Source organism: Colletotrichum siamense (genome assembly GCF_013390195.1).
Source record: "Colletotrichum siamense strain Cg363 chromosome Unknown KSG_Cg363_contig02, whole genome shotgun sequence".
Classification (NCBI taxonomy): Eukaryota; Fungi; Ascomycota; class Sordariomycetes; order Glomerellales; family Glomerellaceae; genus Colletotrichum; species Colletotrichum siamense.
The window spans coordinates 2,684,329-2,710,128 of NW_023501015.1; the positions used below are offsets into that span (position 1 = coordinate 2,684,329).

The following is a 25,800-nucleotide window of genomic DNA, read 5'->3' on the forward strand; positions in this document are numbered from 1 at the left end:
GTCTCCCGTGCCCGGCGCCGCCCACTACACTATCCACTGTTCGGACCGTTTCCAGAAGCTCTTGGCTTTCAGATGCATTGTCCATTCATGAGAGACGCCAGATGATCCGATAGGGCCTCAATCTTTTGTTGTTTCTTTGTTTGGTCCCGATTTGGCCCCCGTCGTTTCAGGAACCCGGCTGACGACGACGTTGATCTTCACGTCCCTGGTTACATCCGCTCTTGGCTCAGCTAAATGGAAGGCTGTCGCTGCGGCTGAGACCGAGACTGAGACTCTGACACCGAGAGATACCAGACCCGCTCACCGTTGATTCCAAGAATAACTGCATCGCAGATATCTTGGCGTAATCTCTGAACAACTCTCAAACCAACCTGCTGAGCCATCCAAGCAAATTGGAGCTTTGGTCTGGAGACTGCGATAGAGACCGAAAGAGGGACTTCGAGGTCTAACTTGCCTCAAGATTTCTGCCTGTCTTTGTGTCAGACGCTCAAGGCAGCTTTCAGAGAAACCAGAAAGACAAAGAGGACAGAGGAGGGTGAGGAAACAGAAACGGGCGGGAGCAGGACTGCTCATCGAGGGTGCAAGTGCCTTCCATTGCTGGCGTACACTTTGGACAAGTCCAGTCCTGCCCTCCACGATAGTGGTGCTTGCCTCACTCGTGCCTCTTGCTGGCTTTCACCCCGTGACTGCCTGGGTGACTCCCATTTCTAGAAGGCTACACAAGACGTTTCTACGCCACCTTCCTGCTGTATCTCCAGCCAACTGCACCTGCCCTCGGCATCTCCTGAGCCAACGGAGAAGTCTTCAGCACTCGGGGAAGAGGCCATATTGTGACATTCCCAGTAGCAAGAAGCTGTTCCCAGTTTGTTCAGGGTAGGAGTCACTTGTCGTGCTGCTGCTACCTGCGGAACGACGCGCAGGAACCGGTCCACGTCCTTTGGGGCCCTTTCTTGTCGTTCGTCGTCTACTTCTCCGATCACTCGACCAGAAATCACAACATCTCCCGACTCCAGGGAACCCAGCTTCGACTCTTTTTTGGCGATTTGTTCCATCACCATAACTCAAATCAGGCTTCAAACCTTGTCACCAGCTTTCTCAAGACAAGCGTTTTGCCAGTTCGCAGACGGAAAACCAGTATATTCGTCCTTCTACGAAACCGACGTTTCCTGCCCGGTTTGGTGGTGTTCTGATTCGTTGCGTCAATCATCGTTGACCATCGCAGTCGGTCGCTCAGTTTACCTGCCAGGCCTTGCCTCGTGTCAATGTGAGTCAGAGCATCAGCCGTCACGGTTCACGCCTTGAATCCTCCAGTCCATTAACACACCCAAGATTCCCCCCCCTCTTCCACTCATTCCAGCTACGAGCTCAACATTGTACAAAAAAGAACACCGTCACAATGCTCGCAGTCGAACGCTCTGCGCTTCCAGAGGCTGTCTCTGATAACACAGAGCTGCGGTCCGAGGAGAAGCCTGAACACACTGGACCCGATGTTATCCAGCCGCATCCCCTCGTTGACGAGCTTCTGCCGCAGCAACTCGGCCGTGGCGTTCTCATCCCCTTGAAGACAACTCTGGAAATCCGACAAGACCACACCATCGTCCAGGCTTTGCTTACCAGAGCCCCAGCCAAGTCTACCAATGATGTCGTCAAGTAAGTTGAAGCTACCTGCAATGATATGGAGAGCCGATATTAACACCGCTGTAGTCTTCTCCGCTCGATGCTTCCTGAGGGTGTAGCTAACAGCTTGCCTCACCTGCGTCGATGCGCGAAGCCAGCCGATATCCCGGCTCACCTCAAGACGCAGTTTATGAACGACTCCCCGGAGGGTCGTCAAGTTCACACTGGGAAGTCGACCTGGATCTACATCATGCTCGGCGAGGAGAAGGACTTCGACAGACAGAAGTTGGTAGCATCCTTGACCGCCATCGACGGCATGGAGGAGAACTTCTTCCTCACCAGCATCCCCATTCCCCTCGTCCCGCCCACTTCGCAGGTGCAAGCGGCCATGTGGACTTCGCAGTTCTGGCCCACGGTGTACCGGAAGAATAACCCCCTTGGACCCCATCCTAGCATGGTGGGACGGTCTACCGACACCATTAGAGATGAGACATCTCTGTGGATGTCTCTCGCTCATCGTGCTGCCATCAAAGCAAAGCAGACGGGTATTGGCGAGCCCATGGGAGCCGTCATTGTCCAGCGCGAGGGCGGAAAGTCCGAGCTGGTGGCGATTGCCGGAGATGCTCGTTGGCACCAGGAACCCAACAGACGCGGTACCGGCAATCCCATGGGACACTGCGTTCTCAGAGCCATCAGCATGGTTGCGCAGAAGCTTGTTCGCCACGAGAGACGTGTGTCTGGTCGGCCCAACAACTCTCCCTTCCTCGAGTACGACGCTTTCCAAGACAAGCCCCTTCTTGACGACGAGAAGATCGTCTTCGAAGACGAGCACCCCAACGCAGACGGTTACCTGTGCCACGGCATGGAGATGTACCTGACCCATGAGCCTTGCGTCCAGTGCTCTATGGCTATCCTTCATTCGCGCATGGGCAAAGTCGTTTTCGCACAGCGCATGCCGCTTACCGGGGGCATGTGCTCTGAGGACCGTGGCCACGGTCACCCTGAGCTGGAGAGCTGCGGTGGTGGCGAGGGCCTCGGTCTCTTTTGGAGACGTGAGCTGAACTGGAGCTTGCTGGCGTGGGAGTGGGAGTCGAGCGACTGTGTGGGACCTTTGCCGCCGGTTGATCACAGAGTCCATGCTTAGTCCCCATGGGACTTGACGACAATACCTTGGTGCTTATGGCTGGGAAACCGGCCTAGGCTTAAGCAGTCTTTATGTGGAAGGAGGCCATCAGAGAGGATGGAAGCTCTCGGCGATCTCGACACGCCATTATCAATATCACCTGTACGCAGACCTCTGCGTCGGCTCTTTAAAAGCCTCTGTGTATCATATTTTCCCTGGTGTAGTTGGTTGAGACATGGGTTTGGAGGGCCAACAGAGGGTTTAGATAGTCCTCTCAGCTCCAGTCGGAAATACGGCGTTGGGAGGAAACCTCAGAAGCAGGTCGATGGAGGCACGGGCAGGAATTATACCCAGGGCTGTCTCATGTGTATTATGCAGCAGCCTAACAATGAACAATGTTCGTTATTCCACCTATTCTTGTTTGAACAAGGTCTACAAAGAGTGAAGTTGAGATGAATTCAATTCAGCCGGCCGCCATTGTTCGGCCGAAACGGACCGCCGCCATTGACGAACAGACGTTTGGCTGACGGCAAGGCAAGCCGCGCTAAGGCATGTTACCTTACCTTCCTTACCTTAAGCTCTGCTGCTGTGGTGTGCCGCGATTTTACTGCGGGGAAAGGCGGATTCTTATCTTATCAGCCGGTAAGAACCCAGTGATAGACACGCGGTGAAGCGCCGTGCGACTCTCTTTTCGCAACGCCAGCCGCTGTGGTCCTTCCTCACAGGCCTTTGCCGCCTTCCTCATTCTTTCCCGTTGCGCTCAGTATTCTCGGCATGCGCGCGGACGAAGGGAGTTGCAGAGAAACGATTTTCTGATTTCGCAGCGCTCAAGTGTGTCATTCCGCGACAAACGCGCATGCAATGACCCGCCTTTGACTCCTCCACTCCCACGCGACTCGCACATGGGTAGCTCTCGTACCAACTGAATGCGATTCCAAGCCTCCCCGGCAAAGACCGTTGACCGACTCCTCCTCTGCGGACAAGTTCTCAAAATACTCGTGCCGCCTGCGACGCAACCAAACCGGGTTATTAGAAGAGACTTAAGCTCAGGGAGCTGGTGGAAAAGAAGGGCCGAAACGGACGGGCAACCGGAGAAACTTTTCACGATCCTGCGAAACCTGCTCGACGACATGCCAGCCAAGAGGACTGCATCTGCAATGGCCGATGCGACGAAATCCAAAAAGCGCAAGGATGAGAAGAAGTGGTACGCTGTCAAGGTTGGTCTCCGACCCGGCGTGTACGAGACGTGGGATGAGTGCTCAGAGAATACCAATCACCAACGTGGAGCCGTATGTGAGTGAACCATCCTTCGGTCTGCAATCTAGCTGTTTGGGATCATTGGCTAACAACAGCTTATGATACAGACAAGTCCTTCACCTCCAAGGAAGATGCGGAGGCGTTTGTGGCGGGAAAGAAGATTCCGAACAGAGGCGGCAAGGCGGAACCCATCAAGTACTACGCTGTTGCGCGCGGCAACTTCACTGGCATCTTTCATGACTGGGACAAAGCCAGCAAGGCGATCTACCAGTCCACAAAGCCCAAGTACAAGAAATTCGATACCCTCGGAGAGGCAGTCCGATTCATAAAGGAGTGGGGTGACGAAGACACAATCGAGAAGGTCCAGGCCCTGGTCGATGGTGATTCTGAGTTCGAATCCGAGGTCGAGGAACATGATGAACTTGAGCCGGGTCTGGCTCATATCTACACGGATGGCAGCTGTCTCGGAAATGGCAAGGACAACGCGACTGCAGGCGTGGGCGTGTACTTTGGAAAAGACGATCCCAGGTAGGTCGCTATAGACTTGACTTTCCAGAAGCCCGTCCTGAGCAGAAGACTGGCACGCTCCAAATCGACGCCACAAATCACAGAAACGCTGACCTGTGTCTAGAAACGTCTCTGAACGTCTCGAGGGCAAGCAAACAAACCAGCGCGCCGAACTTACTGGCGTCCTACGTGCGTTGGAGGAGACTCCCGCCACACAGGGAGCGCAGATTCTCACAGACAGCAGATACTCCATCAACTGCGTGCAGAAATGGGCTCCAATTTGGCAAGGAAAGGGCTGGAAGACGTCAGTCCTTAATAACGACGTCATGAACAAGGACTTAGTCCAGGCCATCATGAATAAAATTGCCGAACGCGAGGCTAAAGGCACAAGGACCGTGTTTACCTGGGTCAAGGGACATTCGATAACCGACGGAAATGTAAAAGCGGATGCTCTCGCAAGGATCGGTGCAGAAGGAGCAAGGGGCGGTCCGCAAGAAGCAGCAAAGGGGCTTGCAGTGGCAGGTGCTTACCACCCACCATCGACGCGCGTACAGAAGTACGCAAAGAAGCAAGCAGACACAGCAGCGCCGGAAGCTAAGCCAACAAGAACACGGAAGAAGTTGAAGACGGAGAGACAACAGACTCCCGAACTGGACCTCAAGTTTGATAAGGAAGAAACTCCCGATCTCGACGACTACTCGAGCATGCCTTAGGTTGCAACAGGACCAACTTGAGGGGTTGTAGTCATGAATATGCGCTGGCAATGGACAGAGTCGGTGACCGACATGATGCAAAAGGGTTGCTCTGGGTGGCTCGATGCATGGATGCAAGCGCCCCTTCCTAAACCATCGTATCTTCCGCTCTTGGCAAATACGAGTTTTGGTGTCTAGATCCCACGTTGAAAGGTTTAGGGGCCTGCTCCTACGCAGTCTCACGGCTAGCCCTGACCTCTGCTTTCAGCAGCTAATGGCCTCGGGTTTCCACTGAAAGAAGGAGCTGTATACTGCACACGATAGGGAGACGGCAGGAGGATGTTTGACTTGTTTCCATCATAGCGGCAAACGGTTTGCGGGAAGTTTCTTCTAGTTCATCGACGACGGAAACGGAGTATCTGGTGCTTCGTTTTGGCGGAATGATAGTCTTTTCTTTGCAATGGAGATATCCCTTCAGTAACCAACGAAACCTCTTTATGCTTTACGCGGTTCTGTTCCCGACAATTGAAGTGCTGCGACCATTGTCTATGCAGTATGCTCAAATGTTTAAGGCATAGTCCTGAAAATAACAGACATATCAACCTTACAACTCTAGTGTAGGTTGTAGTATGTAGCGGTCTGTCTGAACATGTCTCACGATTCAGACTAGTGCCGCTGCAGGTTCACACTTTCACGGACATCGCAAACCGAATCTCGCCCGCATCTTTTCCGACTTTCCAGCCGCAGTCTCCAGGTTTCCCATCCGCCCAGGCTTGCTCGCCAAAGACTGATACGGCCAGCGTTATGCATTGTCAAGTTAGGCATAGATACATTAAATGCGCCAGAAAAGACAATAGCCAGACAGCCGCAACTGAATGTACCTCTGCCATCAAACCGATACCGTCTAGCTTCCTTCGGATGACTACAACATAGACAGACAACCTGCGCAAATCCCTGACGGGGCGGCTTTGCTGCCCCACGTGTCAAGCCTGTCGACCCCGAAGAGCGAGAGCTTTGCGCGCGGGCAGGATCGGTTTAGAGGAAAACAAAAGGACCCCTACTATTCATTCCCCCCCAATTAAGCGGTGATGATGCACTGATCGCACACACGCACCAAAAACAAAAAAAAAGAAGCTGCGGCGTTCGTCCCGTCTACCTACCCAGTCGTTCCCAGTCGCCACGCCACTGCCTCCTTTCTTCTTCCTCTTCTTTTCCCTCCCCACCACCATCGCAGACCTGCCCAGACCTCTTGACACCTCTTACCCCGCCAATTCTGGCTCACTGCATCAATATTCCGCATCTACTGTCCAGATAAGGACCATTGCGCAGTCTCCGGAGATCGCTGCGACCCAATCAAAAGGCCGACGTCATCAGCGAGGCCAGCCCCTTTCGCAGACCGCTTCGACTGTCTCAGTCCCCTTGAGGATCCTCACACGGCGAAGAGGTCGGCGACAGCAACGAGCAGGACGCAAGGGAGAGCGAAAGAAGGAAGGAACGCACCCCAATGACAGTCAGCCACGCAAGCGCCGCATTCCTCGTCGTCATTCTGAACCACGCGATTCGATAACAACCTACTACCCTTGAACAGGGCAAGGAGACAAAACACACACCATTTTGTTTGCATATTCGAGATTGATCGGTGCAGGGCCCGGTCTCTGTTTGCTTGGCTACGTGGTAGTGCCCGATAGCGACTCTCATTGGAGCATCTCGCGGAAGATCGCGGGGTCATCTTGGGTTGCCATACGTAAATTGTGGACAAAGGGACCCTTGGCAAAAGCTTGGTTGGCTAGTCTTGCGACCGAACCACAGACGCGATGCCTACTTTGGCGGTTACCAACTTCAACATCATTGTCGGTGTGCTGGGAGGATGGATATCGCTGTTTGGACTTGTGTCGTACCTCTGCAAGGAGAACTACTACCTGTCTGAAGCTCGTAAGTTTTGTCATTCGACTGCACATCCCCCCCACGATGTTCAAGGTAGCTGACGAGACTCGGCAGTGATTTCCCTCTTGGCAGGCGTAGCCTTCTCGCCCCCAGCCGCCAATCTTATCAGACCGCTGGAATACGCCGGCACCGAGGAAAATGTCGACAGCGTCACCCTCGCCTTCTCCCGCCTCGTCCTCGGCGTGCAGCTCGTCCTCGCCGGCGTCCAGCTGCCCAGCCGCTATCTCCGCACCCAATGGAAGCCCATGGCCCTCCTCGTCGGGCCCGTCATGACCTGCATGTGGCTCGCGACGAGCCTGCTTGTCTGGGCCTTGGTGCCGCACCTGCCGTTCCTGCACGCGCTCGCCGTCGGCGCCTGCGTTACGCCCACAGACCCTGTGCTGTCTAACGTTATTGTCAAAGGGCGATTTGCGGATCACAACATCCCCAAGGAGCTACAAAACTTGATCATTGCTGAAAGTGGAGCAAATGACGGATTGGGATATCCATTCTTGTTCTTCGCGCTGTATTTGATCAAGTACATTGGCGACGGCGGCAAGCAGCAGTCTGGAGGAGCTGGCCTCGCGATGGGCTTGTGGTTTGGAGAGACGTGGGGGTACACCATCATTCTGAGCGTCATCTACGGTGCCGCTGTGGGTTGGCTAGCGAGAGTCTTACTCAGGTGGGCGGAGAGTCACAAGTACGTTGACCGCGAGAGCTTCCTGGTATTCGCGATCTCGCTGGCGCTCTTCATCGTGGGCACGTGTGGAATGATTGGTAGCGATGATGTGCTGGCGTGCTTCATTGCCGGCAACGCCTTCACCTGGGACGATTGGTTCCGTCTCGCCACCGTCGATGATTCACTACAGCCCACCCTGGACATGCTTCTGAATGTTTCCGTCTTCTTATGGTACGGAGCCGTCATCCCGTGGACCTCGTTCCTTCACAACGAAGTTATCCCGATCTACCGGCTCATCCCGCTGGGCATCCTCGTCCTGATGCTCAGGCGGCTTCCATTCGTTTTTGCAATCCACAAGATCATCCCGCAGATCGAGGAGGTAAAGCAGGCCATCTTTGTTGGCTTCTTTGGCCCCATCGGAGTGTCTGCCGTGTTTTACCTCTATGTTACCCTCGAGTTCTTGCACACCCTCAATGAGGGCGAAGAGCCCCGATCTGACGTCAAGAACATGGGTGAGGTTGTCCGAGTTGTTGTCTGGTTTCTCGCAGTCTGCAGTATAGTAAGTGACCCGCTACCACGTCCACGCTGAGAAGAGCCGGTATAATATAAACATAGGTGGTCCACGGGCTGAGCATCCCGCTCGGCAAGCTCGGCTACTACGCGCCCCGGACGCTGTCCCGAGGTGTCTCATTCATGAGTAGTGACGGCGATGAGCCGCGTTCGTTCCGCATCCGCGGCAGAGCTGCATTCCCGTTCAGCCGGTCCAGGTCCATGGCATCCAATGGAGTCGCGGATGCCGAGTCCGGCACCCCGTCCGACAACGAGGGTGGCCGGACAGTCTACAGGATTGGAGGTTCTATCATCCCCCGAAGGATGGCCGATGGTGCTACCTCAGGCACGTCCACGCCGAAGCGTGCCGATGACCCGCCCCGTCCAGGTCCCGAGGCCGGAGATGTCCGGACTGAGGGAGTGGCCGACCAGCCACCGCCACTTGAGCTTCCCAATCGCACCATCCGGTTCCCTGACGAGGCGCCTGCGGCCCAAGAATCTCCCCGGGAGCCGCAGAGTCTGTGATACGAACTAGCAATATTGCAGCAGCATGCAGCAGCTCTGTGAAGAAGACTCCTGCACTCAAGTGTTTTGCGTAAGTTGAATATGCGGACGCCGTTTAATGACGGTCGTGTAGATTGGCTGGATAGCCAGCCAGCCATGCACGGAGATGTCCGTGTTTATAAGGAACACCCGGGCAGAGGCTTGGAGGCTTTCCCGCTCCCCGCTTCCCGCTGTCAATAAGGTCTCATATGGCGTTCAGAGCTGGATCTATTCCTGTTTTCTGAACCCAGAGAGTCTAGAACCCGATCAAAATTGTGTGTGCATCTGCCTTGAGATATTTGCTTTTTAATAATTAGACATCACTTTCCTCTGATCTGTCGTCGGTATTGGTTCGGGCCGCCCTTTTCTGCATTGTGCTACTATTGGACTGCCACCTACTTGCGAGACGTCCGGGGTCGGATTGCTGTGCGACGCCAACTGACGCCTGCTCAACGGCGATTCCTTCGATAGCTGATCCTGGACTGCGGATGAACTAGGGTTACCGCCGCCATCGGGTCCAGCTGATAACTCTTCCTGGGTTTCGTTCTAGGTCAGATGAAGGCCAACCTTCATGCGCCGCACTCTCAGAGGCGCAAGGTTTACATAATGAGTTTATGCAGGCTGTGCTAATTCAATCATCTTCTTGCGCGTAGAAGTAAAAATCCTTCTGTGCCAGCAGGTTGCGGACGATTATGACGGGTGATACAGAGCGGCAGAAGGCTGAAGGGGGGGCCGATTGCAATTTGGGGGTGTGTAGAAGTCGATTTTTGCGAGATTTGGAGCGACGTCGGGGCTGACAGGTTAAAGCGTTGCATCATTGGGGATGAGGAGGAGGTTGGCTGGGACGGCGGCGTTGCGGTAAAGAAAACCGCTCAGACGGGCGAGGCGAGGCGTGGGCTGGAAGCTAGGTAAGGCCGCCACGGAAAGGAACATGATCGACTTTGTTGAATGTTTTCTTGCTGACAGCACAGAGGAAAGATAGTGGTGGTGGTTGGTGGTGGTGGTGGTGTCGTGTGTGGGTTGCGGTAGTGGTGCAGCTTGACACCATCCTGCGGAGAGGGTTGCATTCAATCGCCGGGTTCTGGTTCCTGACGTTGGGAGGAAGCGCCGCGGGAGCCTATCAGTGCATCACGAAAGAGTTGACATCGGATATGCAAGACGCACAACGTCGCCCGCATCCGTTTTCATGTCGTGCTCAGCCCGTCATCTGCCGGTCTGCCGCGATATTCGGGGCCGGTTGCCTGCAACAGACCACCAAGAGATGCATGCCAGGTTATTGCGGGCTTGGGTGTAGCATCAGCCCAGCGTGTGTTGCGGATAACATCAGAATGTAGTGTTATGTATATGGGGAAATGAGAGAGATAACAGAGCCAATGGGATGCATGACTCCCGAGCCGTGAGTCGGGGGAGAAGAGAATGTCTTGGACCGTGTGAAGAAGATCGGGTGGTTTCTGGAAGAATGGGTAAGTAGGGAGGTTCGTGGGTAGTAGAACGGTCCGGCCGAGGTTAAGTTTAGGAGACGCCGCAAGGTCGCATCATCTGTTGTTGAGGAAGGTGCTTGAGGAGTTGCTGCATAGTAAGAGCAACTAAGGTCTGAGGCACCCGGCCTTGCAGTTGTATGGTACACTACCTTGCAAGTACATGATTAGGTTCGCCGGGAACGCACCCAGAACATGAACCGACCACTACTGCCCGCGGTGTACTATCCGTCGGCTTCAAGCTTGCTTAGCGGCAAGAGGTAGCTAAGCGCTGAGACGGCCGGCCGTGTGTTCGGATGTTGATGACAGAGCCCGTGAGAGAGTTAGTTTCTGTGCGGCAGTGGTTGGTTCGGTGTAACTCGAGTCCAGAAGAAAAGGTCAAGATGCTGCTTTCGTCAACAACGGAGTAACGGCCGTCAGTCAATATTGTGTGAGAAATGAAAAGCCGTCTGTACATTATTAGAATAAGCACGCCACCTAACCCAAAGCGTCTCTCTTGGTGGAGCAAGAGAAGGGGAAACCTGGCGATGGCTTCCACGATGGCGGGCGATGAATGTCTGCGTACGAACAAGAACGAGATCGTATCCGTACTCTTTCCATGTCGGAGTCGGCCGCCGTTGTTGAGTCCGGTTGCAAGTTGAAGCCAGTTTTCAAGATTGCCTTGGTTGGTTTGCAGAGAATACGCTGCAAGATGAGGGAGGATTGACGTTGGTCGTTGGCCAAGTGCTCGTCAGCGCCGGGGTAAGGCAAGTCAGAGCAAGGAAGGCAGTGGCGGGATTGCGACGCTGGTGCATGGCCATGCGCACCTACTCACCAACCTACCACACCTACCTTGCACCATAAGGTAAGGTAGGTTGGGTAGGTAGAAAGGTCCTGTTGGCCACACCTCGGTCAGCCCAGTGGGACCCGATTGATCAGGGCCTTGGGAGGCGCCTAGGCAGGCAGGCAGGCAGGCATGCCATAAAAGTTCTTGGACGTTTGGATTGAATGAAACAGTGCAAGTGGAATGGGGGGAGGGGCGCCGAGGAATGAGGGCGATCCTCTCTGGGCTGAAGTGGGTGCGACATTGGCCAGCGGATTGGCAGAAATACTGCGCAAACGAGGCCAAAGTGAGTCGTTCTCGAGGGCGGTCATCTCAGTCACCTGCGGTAGCGTAATGTCGCAATTTACCAGGACCCCGTACCCGTGGATTCGACGCGTGTGTTTTAGATGCCCTGGCCTGGGCTGCCGTGCATCTCAGAGTTGCCCTGAATGGAGCAGGTGTTGCGGTACTCGTTGCCCGTTGCATGCTGCGCAATGCGGCTGCTTATCAGTCGGAGCTGACGAGCCAGACCCCAACGATGGAAGGGAGGCGGATGTGGTCTTGTTACTCATCAACTTATCCATACATACCTTAAGGTAAGGTAGGTACCTATTTGAGGTCGCACTGTATTCAGACCCTCCCGTCCGGTCGAGTTTTGTGCTAAACAAGCAAGTAAAATGCCCATTGGACCAAAAAGAGAGTGGCTTGAGCGAAGTTCGGGCGCTCGAGTGCGGCGCTCGGAGATAGACTGCCATCTGTCTTGGCAGCGCATGGCGCAAGTGCCACACGGTGCGTTCGCGTAAGTCTTCCGCCGCCTAGCACGGTACGTACCTACCTTAGCTGCCTCCCTTTCCAGTACGCAGCAACTTCTCAAGAAGCGCGGTTTTTTTTTGCTGCCCACGAACCCACGCCCCTCTCAAACTGGATCTTTCCACTGTGCTCGAACACTGAGCTGGCCATTTGTGTGCGTTGTTCCATGAACAGAGTGGACCGTAACTGCAGCAGCAGATGCAGAGGACAGGATCAGGCAATGAGAGAGAGGTACGCAAAGAGAAGGAAAAAAAGACGTCGTATCAAAAGGGCCCTGGCTAAGGTGTACGCAGCCAAGTGGACACCTCAGATCAACGAAGGGTAAGGCAGGCAGGCATTTATCACTTCCACCCTGAGAAAGTAAAAAACGAAGTTCCAAAAAAAAAAAAAAAAAAAAAAAAAAAAAAAAAAAAACCTACCACCTTACCCAAGGACCCAAGGGCAAGGACTGGCGTTGGAACTTGGCACTGGCGCTGGCGGTTCGGGAAGCACAGGGCGTCAGTCAGTTCCAGCTCCTTCAACACGACCCGGTGAAGGTCGCTTGCCTTCCGTGCCCTCCCTCTGACCTTCTTGCGGCAGAGCATTCGCCCTCATCTTGCCAACTTGGGAAGCTTGAGCACTGGGCACCCGACGCCACAACGCCGCCGTGTAGCTTCACCTCTCTCGGCTGCGGAAACATGGCCCGGAAGCTTTGGTCTGCCATACTCTGTGTGCCGATGTTTCGTTCCAACTTGCCAGTCCCTGCCAGCAACATGTTCTTTTTGTGTTTCCCCGAGGACGACGGGGGATGTAGATACATCCGCATGCTATGCTACCTACCTACACCACAGCGTCCTGCAAGGTAGATCGGAGGAGGGACGGTTTGATAGCGGACAAGATTCAGACCGGACATGATCGTACTCGTTCAGTCCTGCATCCCAACCTTGCCCGAGCTTGCGTCAGGTCGCTTCCTATCTTCGACCGCCTATCTACTTAACTCGATGCTATTGCTATCCTTGACGCCGTACACAGACGCCGCCGCTGCGTCTGGCCCCGCATTTGGCTGACGTACAAGCACACACAACAACAACACACAGGCACACATCACCGACTTTAGGCTCCGTGGCTCCCAATTCACAAACAATCAAAACGCCTTCACTCCACATTTCGTTCCATTTCGCCATTATTGGTGCTGTCGACGTGTCTGTGCCTGTGTTTTTGATTCGGCTGCTGCCCGGGTTGCCGCACCAGACGTACCAGAGTGGCTCTCTGAAGCTCGCTCGTTGCATACGGACCGACCTCTGTTTCTGAGTCTTTTTTTGAGAGCAGGTTCTGGAGGGGCGTTGTTCTTTGCGCCGCTCTTCACTCCAATTGAGCCAAATCCAGCGAGAGTTGTTGCCTCTTCTCTTCACCCCAGAAACCTCGCCGGTCACCGGGGATCAAGGTTGCACAACACCGATCAACATCCCGTCTGCTCGTTGATACCACCACCCTCTACTCTGTACCGCACAGCCGTCTGGACATTCCTATCTTCCATCTCTCCTCAACGGCCGACGCACCACCACCAACACCATCGGTCTGGACGTACTGCAACTGGCTTTGGCACGACGGACATTGGCTAGACTGATTGGCATCATCTATCCCCCCGATTTGCGCCGCCCATTGTGCCCCTCCCCCCTGTTCAGTCCAGTCCAGGGCAGCAGTTTTGGAGTCACCGCTCAGAGGGACAGATTCATTTTTGAGACATTGTTACCGCCTCGACTGTCCGTCCGTACGTACATGCGCCCAGCACCAAGACGTTTGCTAGCTGGATGCTGGCGACGAATAGACCAGAGAAGCCACAGACCAAGACACGCTGCCTCCGATTCTGGGCGTACAATTTCCGTGCAGGCTTTTCCTGCCTCCCTCTGCCCATCCTAACCTAACCTAACCTAATATTACCACTCCCCTTCTCGAACGGGGGAAACAAGACAAAAAAAAAAAAAACCAATCTAACGAATCCCTCGCACACTTTCTCACTCCCCTACTCTCCAACTTTCTCCGGCGACAATTCTCTCGGGCAGAAAGAAAGAAAGAAAGACAGACAGACACAGAGAGACGACATTCGCGTTCCCGGCGCCACGATGGACTCCTAGGTCGCCATACCCATCTGCTACGTATCAGCTCCGCACCGTACAGATTGCACTCTGCAACGAAGCGAACCTACGAACGACAGGCACCAGGCCGCTATCCTAGGTGACAACCTACCGTCTACCGTACCTACCTTGCCGCACAATTCCTCCGACGGCATTTCCTCAGGGTCTGTTGCACCGTGTATCCGCACCGGCCGCACCGCCCCCCCCCCCCCCCCCCCGCGACACTCACCTGCGCAGTGTGCCCAGCCCAGCCCGGCCCTGCCCAGTGCGACACGCCCGCTTCCGCACTCCCAATCCCACTTTTACTCGCACCTTCGCCCTCTCGCAGTCGTGGCCTCCTTGCAAAACTGTGAACTCGCGACTCCCACGTCGGACTCGCATTAGAGGGACACAGTGCTGTGGGCCCCCACTCCACCGCCTGGGCTACACCACTTTACCACGAGACGCCCTTTTCCCCACAACATCCCCAGACCGAGCTTTCACCACCTCCCCTTTCGTCGCCATCTCCGTCCTTGTCGCCGTCGTCGTCGGCTTCAACTTCCATCCTCGATCATTGCTGCTGGTCAAGGTATGACGACTGCTGGTGCCGCTGTCGGTGCCAGCCCTATACCACACGCCACGGTTATGTCCGCCACCATCGACTTCGAAGAGTTCTTGGAATACGACGAGGAAGGCTTCGGTGCCGCGAACTCGATGCCCAACTTCGACCTCTCCAATCCCAACGCCCTCAAGTTCCTCGAATCATCGCAGTCGCTGCACGAATCCAAGTCTCTCGAGCCCCAGGCCACCCTGCTGGCCAACGGCACCGTCGCCGCTGGATCACCCGACTCCCTCGTCGACTCATTCCGAGACTCGTCCTCCGATTCCGCCTCGTCAAAAAGGACCGGTAGCTCCGCCTCCGGAAAGACGGCCTTAACAGCGGGCGACGTGATGATGACAGATGGAGCCGATATCAAGCCTGACTGGGAGACTGCGGCCTTCGCCGACCGCCCGGAAGACAGCGTCTACCTCTTCGGCGGGAACGCCGACGCGACGCTGCCCGGCCTCGACATGGGCGATGACAGATTCATGGAAGAGTCGTTTGACTTCGAAAGCGCGTCCAGCAGCCCGGACGCTATCAGCGCTGTCAACATGGAATCACCAGAGATGCCCACCATTCACACCAATGGCCCGCAGAAGGCTCCCCCTCCGAGCAGTACCAGAGCCGGAAATCACGCCAAGAGGAATTCCGTGAGTCTTACGCTGAACGGTATCGTGAGATCCGACTAATGTTTCCAGCAATACTCCATTTCGCAGCCCATGAACGGACTGAAAATGACCAACTCGAGGGAGTGCTCACCAATGTCTCAGAACTTGATAACGAGCCATGAGGCATCCCCTTCAGCCGCCTTCTTCAACAGCTCACCGTCGCCGCGAGGCACCGGTCAAGATTTTTCGAATGCCGCCACAATGAACGCTATGAACCCGAACGGATTTTGGCCGACGAAAATGGACCCCGCGCAACAACAAATGTTACACAACATGTCTATACAGTCTCAATTTCACGCACACGATGGTCTACCAGTCATGCCACAACATATGCCGATGTTTACCCAACCCAGCTACGACTTCCTTAACCGTGGGTGTCGGTTGACGATCCACCCAACGCCAACAAAGTCCCGCGTCGAGACTCAGATTCCCATCAAGATGACTCTCTTCCCGCTTCCTCATGGCATCAAGCGCCTCCACCTGCCCACACATACCATTTCGAAGCCAAAGTTACTAGCGAAGCCACCAGTCGAGCGTTCTCAGGACACATTGGAGCTCTACACCATGCTAGTGTGCACTAGTGCCATGGTCAGCGAGGATAACAAGCGCAAGGCCTTCCAGCGCGCCGCAGCCGCCACCCACAGCCCTTCCTTGAACGCCCGATCTGCTAGTGAGGACGATGATGAGGAGAACAAGCCGCAAAACGGAGGCGAAGTTCGCATTTGCAACGGCTGCATCACGCGAGAGAGAAAGCGGGCGGCTAGAAAGAAGATTAAGAAGGTGGAAGAAGAAGAGATGTGGAATCGGGATGAGAACCGGCGCGTGATCGTCTTCAACACCCAGGAAATCAAGGAGTGGCAGACGCCCAACGGCGTCGTATCTGACTCTACCGTAACAGGGCGACCAGAACCGGTAGCTCCTCCTGGAGCGATGCAAGTGGACGCGCCCATGCGCATTGCCTGTTACTGCCGCCACCATGCAGAGAAGCAGGGTTTCCAAGTCATCTTCACCATCAAGGATTGGCAAGACCGCGTTGTCGCCCAAGAAATATCTCAGTCGATCATGATCACCGACGATCACAAGACGCACCCGTTGCCGTCATTGCCTCCCGCTGCCTCGACCTCCGAGAACAACCTCGTGCCGATGATGAACACGCCGCTGGATACCAGCCCACTCAGCTCGGGGGCTGCTCCGTTCCGTCTGTCGCATTCCAGCTCCGATCTTCAAAGCTTGCAGCGTAACGCACCTCCGGCCCCGGCTCCGTCGTTCCCCGCTGCGAACGCCGTGGCTAAGCAGCCAGCCCCCGCACCCTCGACAACGAATGCTCGTTCTTTGTCTCGGCCCCCGTCCCCGAGTTTACACGCCGGGCCGATGACAAAGAAGCGCAAGGCCAGCGGATCGAGGGTTCCTGCTCATATGACGATGACTCGCTTGGATACGACCCCGCCACCATCTCAAATGCCTGTCAATCCAGTGCCACCGGCAGCCTCTGCTTCCACATCGCCGTTCACGCCTAATCTCACCAACTTCCAGACTCCCCCTGATACTGTGTTCCAAAATGGAGCTCCGTCGAACATCCCACAGCCGTTCGCTACCGGTCCACCGACACCCAACAGTAACGACCAGACCTTGTTCACCAACGCCAACCGATCTGCCAGCATGGAAAATATGGCGATGCCCATGTTCTCAGCCCCTGCATCAGCCCACCAAAGTCGCGCTGCAAGCCCGAGTAGACTGGCAAACGGTGTGAACGCTGTACAACAAGGTCAATTCAATACCATGCAATATCTTCCCACTGCGGTTGCTCCAGCACGGCCTCAGCCAACCATTCACAAAATCATTCCCAACGAAGGACCTAAGTGCGGTGGCATCGAGGTGACCATTCTTGGCGCAAGCTTCTACCAGGGCTTGGAGGTACTTTTCGGAGACCAGAAGGCCACAACCACCACCTTCTGGGGCGAGTCCTCCTTGGTGTGCCTCTTGCCACCGGCCCCCGTCGCCGGGCCAGTCGTGGTCACTTTCAAACAAAGCCAAGCTCAAGCCGGACAACCCTTCAGTGCCCTCTCCAAGCAGAATCAAGTATTCAAGTATATTGATGACGACGAGGAGAAGCTCATTCGCACCGCGCTCTCGATTCTTGGCCACAAGATGTCTGGTCAGTTGGTTGACGTCAAGGAGCTTGCTCAACGCATCATTGGTCAAGGAGATTCCAGTTGGGGCGGCCCTGGCCCCTCGGGCAACGGTGGGTTTGGCGGAAACACTTTCAACATGAGCACGGAATCCCAGCTGTTGAAGTTGCTTGAGTTGATCGACCTTGACGACAACCCGAGGATGTCTCGCCTGGATCTTAGGAGAAACACAGGCCACACCATGCTGCATATGGGTTGCGCTCTGGGATATCATCGTTTCGTTGCTGGGTTGCTTGCGCGTGGTTCTAACCCGGACCTCCGAGACAAGGGCGGCTTTACTCCCATGCATCTGGCGGCGATGAACGACAACGAATCCATCGTTCGCAAGCTCATGCAGGCTGGCGCTGACCCTACGATCCGTAGTCTTTCGGGGCTGCGGCCGGCTGACGTTGCTCAATCACGCAAGGTGGTGGAGCACATCCGTCGCTGCGAGCGTCACATCCGGTCCCGCAGCGGAGGTTCTCTTCACAGCAGAGCCAGTAGTGCCGCTTCGCTGCGGTCTCTGTGGGACCCTCTCGGCATGTCCAGCGAGGAAGAATCTGCAGACGACGGTGAGGAGAGCCCCGAATACTCATCTGGCGACTACGAGGACGAAGAAGAGGAGGAGGACTCATGGCTCGACATGCGCCGTCGTTCCAGTGGGCATGCGTTCACCCCTCGTCCAGACCGACAAGCACTGCAACGAGGTCACGATGAGGTTGAGCCAGGTCTCGCATCACCGACCACCGCCATAGCCTCGGCCGTGAGGGATCAGTTTGCTGCTCAGATTCAGCAGTTCCAGCAAGCGATGGCACATTTCCCCAACCTGCCTCAAATGCCGGCATTGCCAAGAATGCCCATGTTACCGGACTACCAGGCGTATCTTCAGCAAAACCCGTTCATGGGTAGAGTTACTTCGCTGATGCCTGGTATGTCAACCTCTAGACCAGGATCGTCAGGCGACGAAAACCCGCGACAAATGGACGGGCGTTGGTGGGATCTGTCAGCCTTCAGAACCACCAACAACAACTCAGCTCCGCCACCGGCATATGACGAGATCTTCCCTCAGGAGGAGCTTGACCGCAAGCAAGCCGCGGCTTTGAATTCTGCTGCTGAGGCTGTTGCGGACAGATCCATCGCTGTCGGAACCCAAATCACTGAGACCGTCGAGATATCGGAGGCTTCATCAAGCGCGACGCCAGTGCCGAGTGTGCTCAAGATCGGCCGCAAGAGTGCCATCACCAAAGAGCAGCAACAAAACTTCCTCAGGGCGCGCGAGGCCAAGTTCAAGGGGATGCGCAGCGACAAGAACTTGTGGTTCGTCTGGGTAAGTAAACCGACTCAACAGTGTCATCCAACACACGCTAACGTCCTTCAGATCCCGCTCCTCACCTGCATACTGGGTGTGATGCTGTACAGCCGATTCCCTCAGTACTTCGCCATGCTTTGGGCCGTCATCCTTCGTTCGGCTGCAAAGTTTGACCAGGTGCCCGACATGGTCAGAAATGTCCAGGACCGCATCGTCGAGGTACTTTAAATCATTTTATTACATTGCAACCGCTTCGCTTTTACGAGAGACACAACAGAGTTCCTCCTTTATTCGCGCTTTCGGATCTTCGAGATAGGGAGAACAGGAGTTGGTGCGTCTGGGGAACGAGGAGCAATGTTCATTCAATTACTCTATTGAGCATTGGAGGGGGGGACTTGGTGCGGCCGGGAGTGCCGCACCGTTCGTTCAATGCAGGCGGGAGGTCTCGGATATCGACATCGCACAGCCAACAGCGCGGCTTCTAGGGCAAAAAGCCAGTTTTCTTATCGTTTTCACGGAACCAGTAAGCCTCCTCACTGGGAACATTAGCTTCCATTTTTTCTTGATTTTTCTTTTTTGAGCTCCTCTTCATTCATTGGAGTATCGCGTGGGAAAGCCTCGGTCGACCGTTTTGCTGGGACGGAGAAGTAGATATCCAAGGAGGTCTTGATGACCTTGGGTGGATACGGGCTGTATGTAGTATATACACAGCGAAGTTACTGACGAGCTGCGTTGTCTTATATAGAGGGCGTAAATGTATGTCGGTATAGGCCGTGGAATAATGTCACACTGGTACATTCAAAGAAATCGTTTCGTTGCCGTGATCAAACATGCAGGTTTGCTCTGTAAATGAAATGTAGTCATTGCACACACATCCAGACCGGCTATCCAGAATCCTTCAACGACAGGGGGCTTGGATATGGACGTTTACTGGCCTTGGGGGAAATGCTCACTCCCGGTAGAAGGGTTAATTGGTCGTGTGTCGTCTTGTGCCGTGAATCGTCCGTCTCGCCCGCGATGCCGAACACGCCTCAAGAGCCTGCAAAGCATATTCATCTACGCCACTCAACAGGAACCGAACTGCTTCATCCTCTCACTATCACGTCAAAGCCTGAGTGAAACATCAATGTCGTCGACGGGGTCAAGTTCATATATGTTCAGCCACGCCATCCCATACCACCCCATACCTCATGACTAGACGTGCCACAAACAGAAGGTCTCCCACATCTCTCTTCTCTACCTCGCGCGCCGTAGCATCTTCCACCTCCTCACAAACACCAACACGTTCCAAAAACGAAGACGGCACACATGCACAAAACTCGAATAGTGATTTTCCATAACCCCATACACACACACACACACAACCCCGACATATTCCCCGTCCCATTTCGACACATGCCAGGTCATGTACAGCGAGCGCATCGTTACGGAGGGGGATGAGTAAAAAGACATTCGAAACCCCGTCAACCCCCTCCTTCCATACCCTCTCTCTCACTCCACTCCTCTCGGCGTAGGTGGGAAACTGGTGTGAAGGAAAAAGAGGGTGCCGAGACCGCGGGATGTCGCTACATACACGAAGAGAGGAAGAGCCGTTCGTTCCTCCGAAAACATAAAAACCTCGAGGAGGGGGGCGGGCCCCAGTTACGGGATGCCTCCTCCTATCCCTCCCCCTTTTTCTTTTTTTTCCCTTTTCTCACACCACCGATCGTTCCTTTCCGAGTTTCATCCTGCCTCCAATCCGTCTTGTCTCGTTTGGGATACCAACGTCTTCCTCATCATCATTGCGTCCACCGAGGGTTTTCCCGCAAGGTCATGGAAACACACAAGATTGATAAGGAGTGTCTTCTCCCGATCCGAGTGACAGCATGGCAAAACAATGCGTCGTACTGCGCGGTCGAATGCTGATTTCATAAAAAAGCAAAAGAAAGAATAGAGAGTGGTCATTTCATGTCGTCAAAGTCGTAAAGCTCGTCGAGATTCAAAGAACGCCAGACGCCACTTCCCACATCCAAATCCGCCACATATGTAATGGGCCCGTCCACCGGTGCAAAAAGGCAGCAAACACTTCGCTTGCCTCTTGACTTAGGTGAACCGCATGCCTCTCCAGCGACCGGGAAGCTCGCGCTCCTGCACAGGGATGCTGTGGTGGTTCTCCCCCTCAAAGCCGAACCCGCCGTGGCTCTTGTACTGCTCAGGTACGCACGGCACGGAGGGGACGCTGTGGTTCGAGTTGGGTCGGAGGCCGAGAGGCTCTGCCGCTCTGCGGATGCCGCGCGACGTCCACGCCCGCGCGGACTCGACAAAAGACCGCCGCGAGTCATTGGAGTCGATGCTGCTACGGGTGCTGGCGGCGTAGAGCGGGTTCGGGGGTGCAAAGTCCGTGTCCATGGGGCCGGAGTACGAGGCCGACGGGGCATGTTTGGCGAGCTTGTTGCTTGCGCGGGCCGAGTTGCTGAATGATCGTCTGACGAAGACTCCACTGCGAGGGGGCGGCGGGGGCATGTAATTCGGCGGGGGAGGAGGGGCTGCGTAGTTGGGCGGCGGGGGAGGGGCCATCGATTCGGAGTGCGAATGCATGTGAGAGCGCGGTTTCCGTAGACCGGGGAGTGAGAGGTCGACAGAGATGCGTGAGGCAGACTTGCGCAGCTTCTTGACGGCAGACATCTCCTCTTCGTCTTCGAACCCGAAACCGCGCTTGCGGTTGCCGTCGCGAGAGTCTGGCAGGGGTTCCACCTCATCCTGCGTTGGAGGCAGGGGCCACTGTCCCGACATGCGCTCCGCAAACGATTTCTTGTCAACAGGGGGTTTGGTTGAGTACATGGTGCTTGACGGAGCGATGTTTGGTGGAGGAGGCTGACGCGTGGAGCGGATGGCGTGCGCGTCGAAGAAACCGTCCTTCATCAGCTGCTGGTAGCTGGCCATGATCTCCTCCCTAGAAGGCATGCCCGCACCGTTGGCTAGGGTCGGCGCCGGGACAGCGTTCGCACTGCCGAACCCTCCAGCTCCGCCTCCCGTGGCGAGAAGCTTGCCGTCCAGGCTGAGCGGGCGCTTAGCCCCCCTATCCTTATCCCTGACAAAGCTCAGCTTCTCGCGGAGACCGCCCCAGAACCCCTTCTTTGCGACGTGGCTGCTAGCCGAACTGGCGGGCCTCTTAACCTCGCCATACGTGACCGTCGGCTGGTTCACGGAGGGGTGTTGTTGTTGCTGGTGGTGGTTTTGCGACGACAACAGCGACTGGGAAGACTTGTGGTGTTGAGGCTTGGGCGGGGACAGGACGCCGGCGTCGGGGGCCTCGACGTAGAAATCCATGCGGAAGCGACGGGCAATCTCGGTCGAGTCTTCAGGGCCGAGGAAGTTGGGAGGTGGTGCGGCGGAGGTACGGTCGTTCATGGAGCCCTCGACGAAGCGGGAGTTTGCACGCTGCGTCGAGTTTGCGCGCTTAGCCGTAGGTCGCTGCGCAGATGCAAACGCATTCGTCGGGGGAGGGGCCATGACTGGGTGAGAGTTCAGAGGACCGGGGGGTTGAGGATCGTCGATTTGCATCATGGTTGATAGCGGACGCGATTCGGTTGTGCTCGGGTTGTGAGTTGATCTGGTTCTCTTACTCGAGGTGGAAACAGAACCCCCTCTGCCCTAGCAAACAAGATTGATCGTGGTCTCGCGATGAGAAGGGGGGTTGGAATGCGATCAGATGGTAGGTATTGAGAGGAGGGGGATTGTTGGTGGCAGCAAGGCAGCGAGCGCCGTTGGGTTTTTGTTTACTTGCCCGTGCCGTCGCACCATCCGCACCCACGCGCTCCCGCAACAGCAGCTTTTCAACTTCGGGCTTCTTCCTTGCACGTCTGGGACAGCAGCAGGTTGCGAAGTCGCAGAAAAAGGGATTGGAAAGCCTGGAATTGGGTGAAGAAGGTTTATGAAGGGTGAGGGGAAAAGTGGGAAAAGCCAGGTTGATAGTGTGTGGAAGGTAGGTGCGAGAGGGCGATGCGATGGGCTTGGGGTTGAATGTTGATCTTGTAGTATCGGCACTATTGGAAGGGCAACGCGCGATGGAGTTTGCGGTCGGCCGGGGATCGTTGCCCACAGCGAGGTACGCCGGACGCGAGGCCCAAAAGGTAGCGTCTGCCATTGGATTTGGAGGGGAGAGTGGCCCCCGTTGCTCGGGCAAACAAACGCGCCCACCACTGGCTGCGCTGCTAGACCCAAACGCGACCCTCCCGCGCTCCACTTGGCTTGCACCCGCAACTGGTGCCGCCCTCTTCCGCGTCCCTCACCTTGCACTTGAAAGTTGAACGAATGCTGGGGTCTGGTCCGAGCTTGCACCGCTGAAGCACGTGACGCTTGGACCTTTGCCAGACAACCACACAACCTATGGATACCTTATCTAGGTACCTACCTCACCTTAACGTGAGGTGCCCGCCTTGGGTACTGATAGGTAGATCGAATGAAAATCTACACGCAGACGGGAAACACAATCCTTCCCACACTTCATCCTCACTGGCAAAAGTTTCACATTGGAGATCGAGAGCATCAAGTTTCAAAAGATATTCCCTATTTCCCTAGGCAGGATACCCAACTGTGACTGCTGCAGCATGTACATGCCGCGTGATAAAAATGATACAGTACCCCAAAACCATTTGACAGAGGAAATCAGGCCAGCAGATGATACATTACAACCACGTCAAGTGTGTCCGCGTCTTCATTGCCCTGAGTCGTTTCTTTTTATAATCCAATTTGAATCATGCCGCAAACCATTCCCAATCAGCCATACCATTGTAAAAACACAGAAAGGAAATGAGGAAGGGGAGGCGATGTCAAGAGAACATCGCCAACGTGATGAGGGTTTTTGTGTATGGATTTGGACACACAAAGAAAAGGCGTGTCGAAGACGCCACGTCGAAGTCCGTGATATTTACAGTCGAAGAGTAAAAAAATAAGGAAAAAAAGTTGAAAGATCCTTCCGAATGCCATGGAGTGCCGGAAAACGCCTCGAGTCTAAGTGCTCGCCCGCCCTTGGTGCCGATCATGCTGTATAAGCCAAAGTTCCCGTCCGCATTAGTCGTGGTCAAAACACCGTTATTTGTATGCATCCGCCCTCATCTATTGCTCACTGTAGCTGCCATTCGGCTTGGTCACGGTTGTACCGCCAGCACGCTTGTAAGTCATGCTCTCGGCATCACGAAGGCCGTACATGGGTGCGCGGTGATGAGGCTCGGACGGGCGCTGGCCGTCATACAGAGGGCGCTGGTAGTCCTGGAAGGTGTCCGAGTAGCCACGCTTGGAACCGGCGCGAGCCAGCTCCAAAGGAGGGGGCAGGTTGGGGCTGGCCTCGATAATGTCACTCCCACGCAGCATGTGAGCTGGCAGAGGCGGAGCAGGCAGGCTGGAAAGGGGAGGAAGGACCACAGAAGACCTGCTGTTGTCGGCCAAGGGCGCCATACGCGGGTAAGAGTACGAGTCTCTGCGAGGGTCGGAGTCGCGTCGCATGTAGTCGACGTCTCTGGGGACGTGGGTGGACGGAGACTGGGGCACCATCATGGAACCTCGTCTGTCGTACGAGCCATGGGGAGTCGGAGGCGGGTTGCTCGGGGCATATTGTGAGCTAGGTCTGCTGGAGTAGCTGTGGCTAGGGGCCTGGTGGTACGGCGAAGGCTGGTTGGAGTAGTACGATGCCGTGGGAGAGGGCGGAGGAGGCTGAGCCATGGGCTGAGCGTGCTGGGGAGGGTACGGAGCGCTGGACGACGAATCACCAAATCGGAGGTACGAGTTGGAAGCCGGGGCAGCACCAGCCACGTGAGGTGGAGGAGGAGGAGGCGGCGGCTGGAACGACTCCACGGCAGACGGCCTCCTTTCTGGCACCGCAGGTGCAGGTGCCTGTGGGTACGCGGCGCGATGCTCGCTGCTGTTGCTGTTGCTCACTGATCTGGCGCGGTACGGATCTGCGTTGCTTCGTAGTTCTGGCGTTTGTGTCCTCCTGCTGTTTCTGTACTCGTTTTCTGGGTTGCTGTTCTCGAATTCGTTGCCCGCTGGCTTGCCTTCACGACGTCTCATGCGGACATCACGTCTGATACGGACACGACAGCCCTGTTCTGAGATGGTCTTGCTCAGGTGCGTGCTTTCAGTCAGTCCAGGGAACTTCTTGGCACTGTAAACGCTAAACGGGATCGATTTGACAGGCATTCTCCAGTTGAAGCAAGGCTGGTCGTCTTCGGCGGGATCGCTGTCATGATCCCGGTCTTCGGGGTTCTTAATCTCCTCGTACAGGTGGAAAGCTAATACGTAGCGGCCCTCGTGGCGAACTGAGAGGTCGGGGAAGAGAAAATAACCAGCCTCGGAGGGGCGGTCCAGATAGGCCATGCCGGAGACAGGCATACCGGTCAAGACAGGGGTCTGACTGCTGGTGGCAGCCGGCGTTTGGACGCGACCATGAGCAATCTGACGTGCCGGAGCAAGTTCAGCGAACAGAAAGAAGTTGCCGTTGTAGGCCATGGTAACATCCTTAGCGTCCTCTCTGTTCGGAGTTGGGCCCTTGGCCACCTTCAATTGGACAACTGGAGGCGGGTCGACAGGGCGGCGATCGGCGGCAGCTGGTCGACAAGGTCAGCAGAGAATTCATGAAAACCGGAGAGGTCGAGATCGTCAAGGTGTCTTACACTTGGAACCGGAACCACAAGCGCGTGCGCGCTCGGGTTGTTGCAATACGTTCATTTCGTAGAAGAAATAGCTTCCTCCGCGGGTGCGTCTCTCAACCAGGGATCGAGTTTCCGAGATGTCCTCGATGGACGTCGGTGGTGCGGCGAACATCATCGTGGCGGTTGATGGACTCGAAGTCGGCAAATGGTCGGTGCGTAGTTTGGTCGATGCAGCTAAAGGGAATTGAAGCAATGTTCTCCGATACTGGCAGGACGTTAGGTTCTGTTTTCCAATGGGGGCTGCAGCAGCCCAAGCGTTGGCAACGACGTGATGTGCTGATTTACAAGAACC

At 55.5% G+C, this 25,800-nt stretch overlaps 6 protein-coding genes across 6 annotated transcripts; 4 read left to right on the top strand and 2 right to left on the bottom strand.

Moving 5' to 3' along the window:
* Nucleotides 1–1,396: 1,396 nt before the first annotated feature.
* Nucleotides 1,397–2,761, top strand: tad3 (tRNA-specific adenosine deaminase subunit tad3; the record flags this gene model as incomplete). The annotated part of the gene is made up of 2 exons (XM_036634550.1): nt 1,397–1,650; nt 1,705–2,761. 2 exons carry the CDS (start codon nt 1,397–1,399, stop codon nt 2,759–2,761), a joined length of 1,311 nt encoding a protein of 436 aa, XP_036499760.1.
* A 1,136-nt stretch (nt 2,762–3,897) lies between these two features.
* Nucleotides 3,898–5,217, top strand: RNASEH1-1 (Ribonuclease H1; the record flags this gene model as incomplete). The annotated part of the gene is made up of 3 exons (XM_036634551.1): nt 3,898–4,033; nt 4,105–4,525; nt 4,629–5,217. 3 exons carry the CDS (start codon nt 3,898–3,900, stop codon nt 5,215–5,217), a joined length of 1,146 nt encoding a protein of 381 aa, XP_036499759.1.
* A 1,793-nt stretch (nt 5,218–7,010) lies between these two features.
* Nucleotides 7,011–8,872, top strand: CGCS363_v002703 (Na(+)/H(+) antiporter 2; the record flags this gene model as incomplete). Its single annotated transcript, XM_036634552.1, has 3 exons — nt 7,011–7,128; nt 7,195–8,357; nt 8,414–8,872. 3 exons carry the CDS (start codon nt 7,011–7,013, stop codon nt 8,870–8,872), a joined length of 1,740 nt encoding a protein of 579 aa, XP_036499758.1.
* A 5,792-nt stretch (nt 8,873–14,664) lies between these two features.
* Nucleotides 14,665–19,047, top strand: MGA2 (the record flags this gene model as incomplete). Its single annotated transcript, XM_036634553.1, has 3 exons — nt 14,665–15,324; nt 15,373–18,837; nt 18,889–19,047. The coding sequence occupies 3 exons, from the start codon at nt 14,665–14,667 to the stop codon at nt 19,045–19,047; spliced, it is 4,284 nt and encodes a 1,427-aa protein (XP_036499765.1).
* A 1,854-nt stretch (nt 19,048–20,901) lies between these two features.
* CGCS363_v002705 (uncharacterized protein) lies at nt 20,902–22,365 on the bottom strand (the record flags this gene model as incomplete). The annotated part of the gene is made up of 1 exon (XM_036634554.1): nt 20,902–22,365. One exon carries the CDS (start codon nt 22,363–22,365, stop codon nt 20,902–20,904), a length of 1,464 nt encoding a protein of 487 aa, XP_036499764.1.
* Nucleotides 22,366–23,916: 1,551 nt separating this feature from the next.
* Nucleotides 23,917–25,623, bottom strand: veA (Developmental and secondary metabolism regulator veA; the record flags this gene model as incomplete). The annotated part of the gene is made up of 2 exons (XM_036634555.1): nt 23,917–25,403; nt 25,470–25,623. The coding sequence occupies 2 exons, from the start codon at nt 25,621–25,623 to the stop codon at nt 23,917–23,919; spliced, it is 1,641 nt and encodes a 546-aa protein (XP_036499763.1).
* Nucleotides 25,624–25,800: the final 177 nt, after the last annotated feature.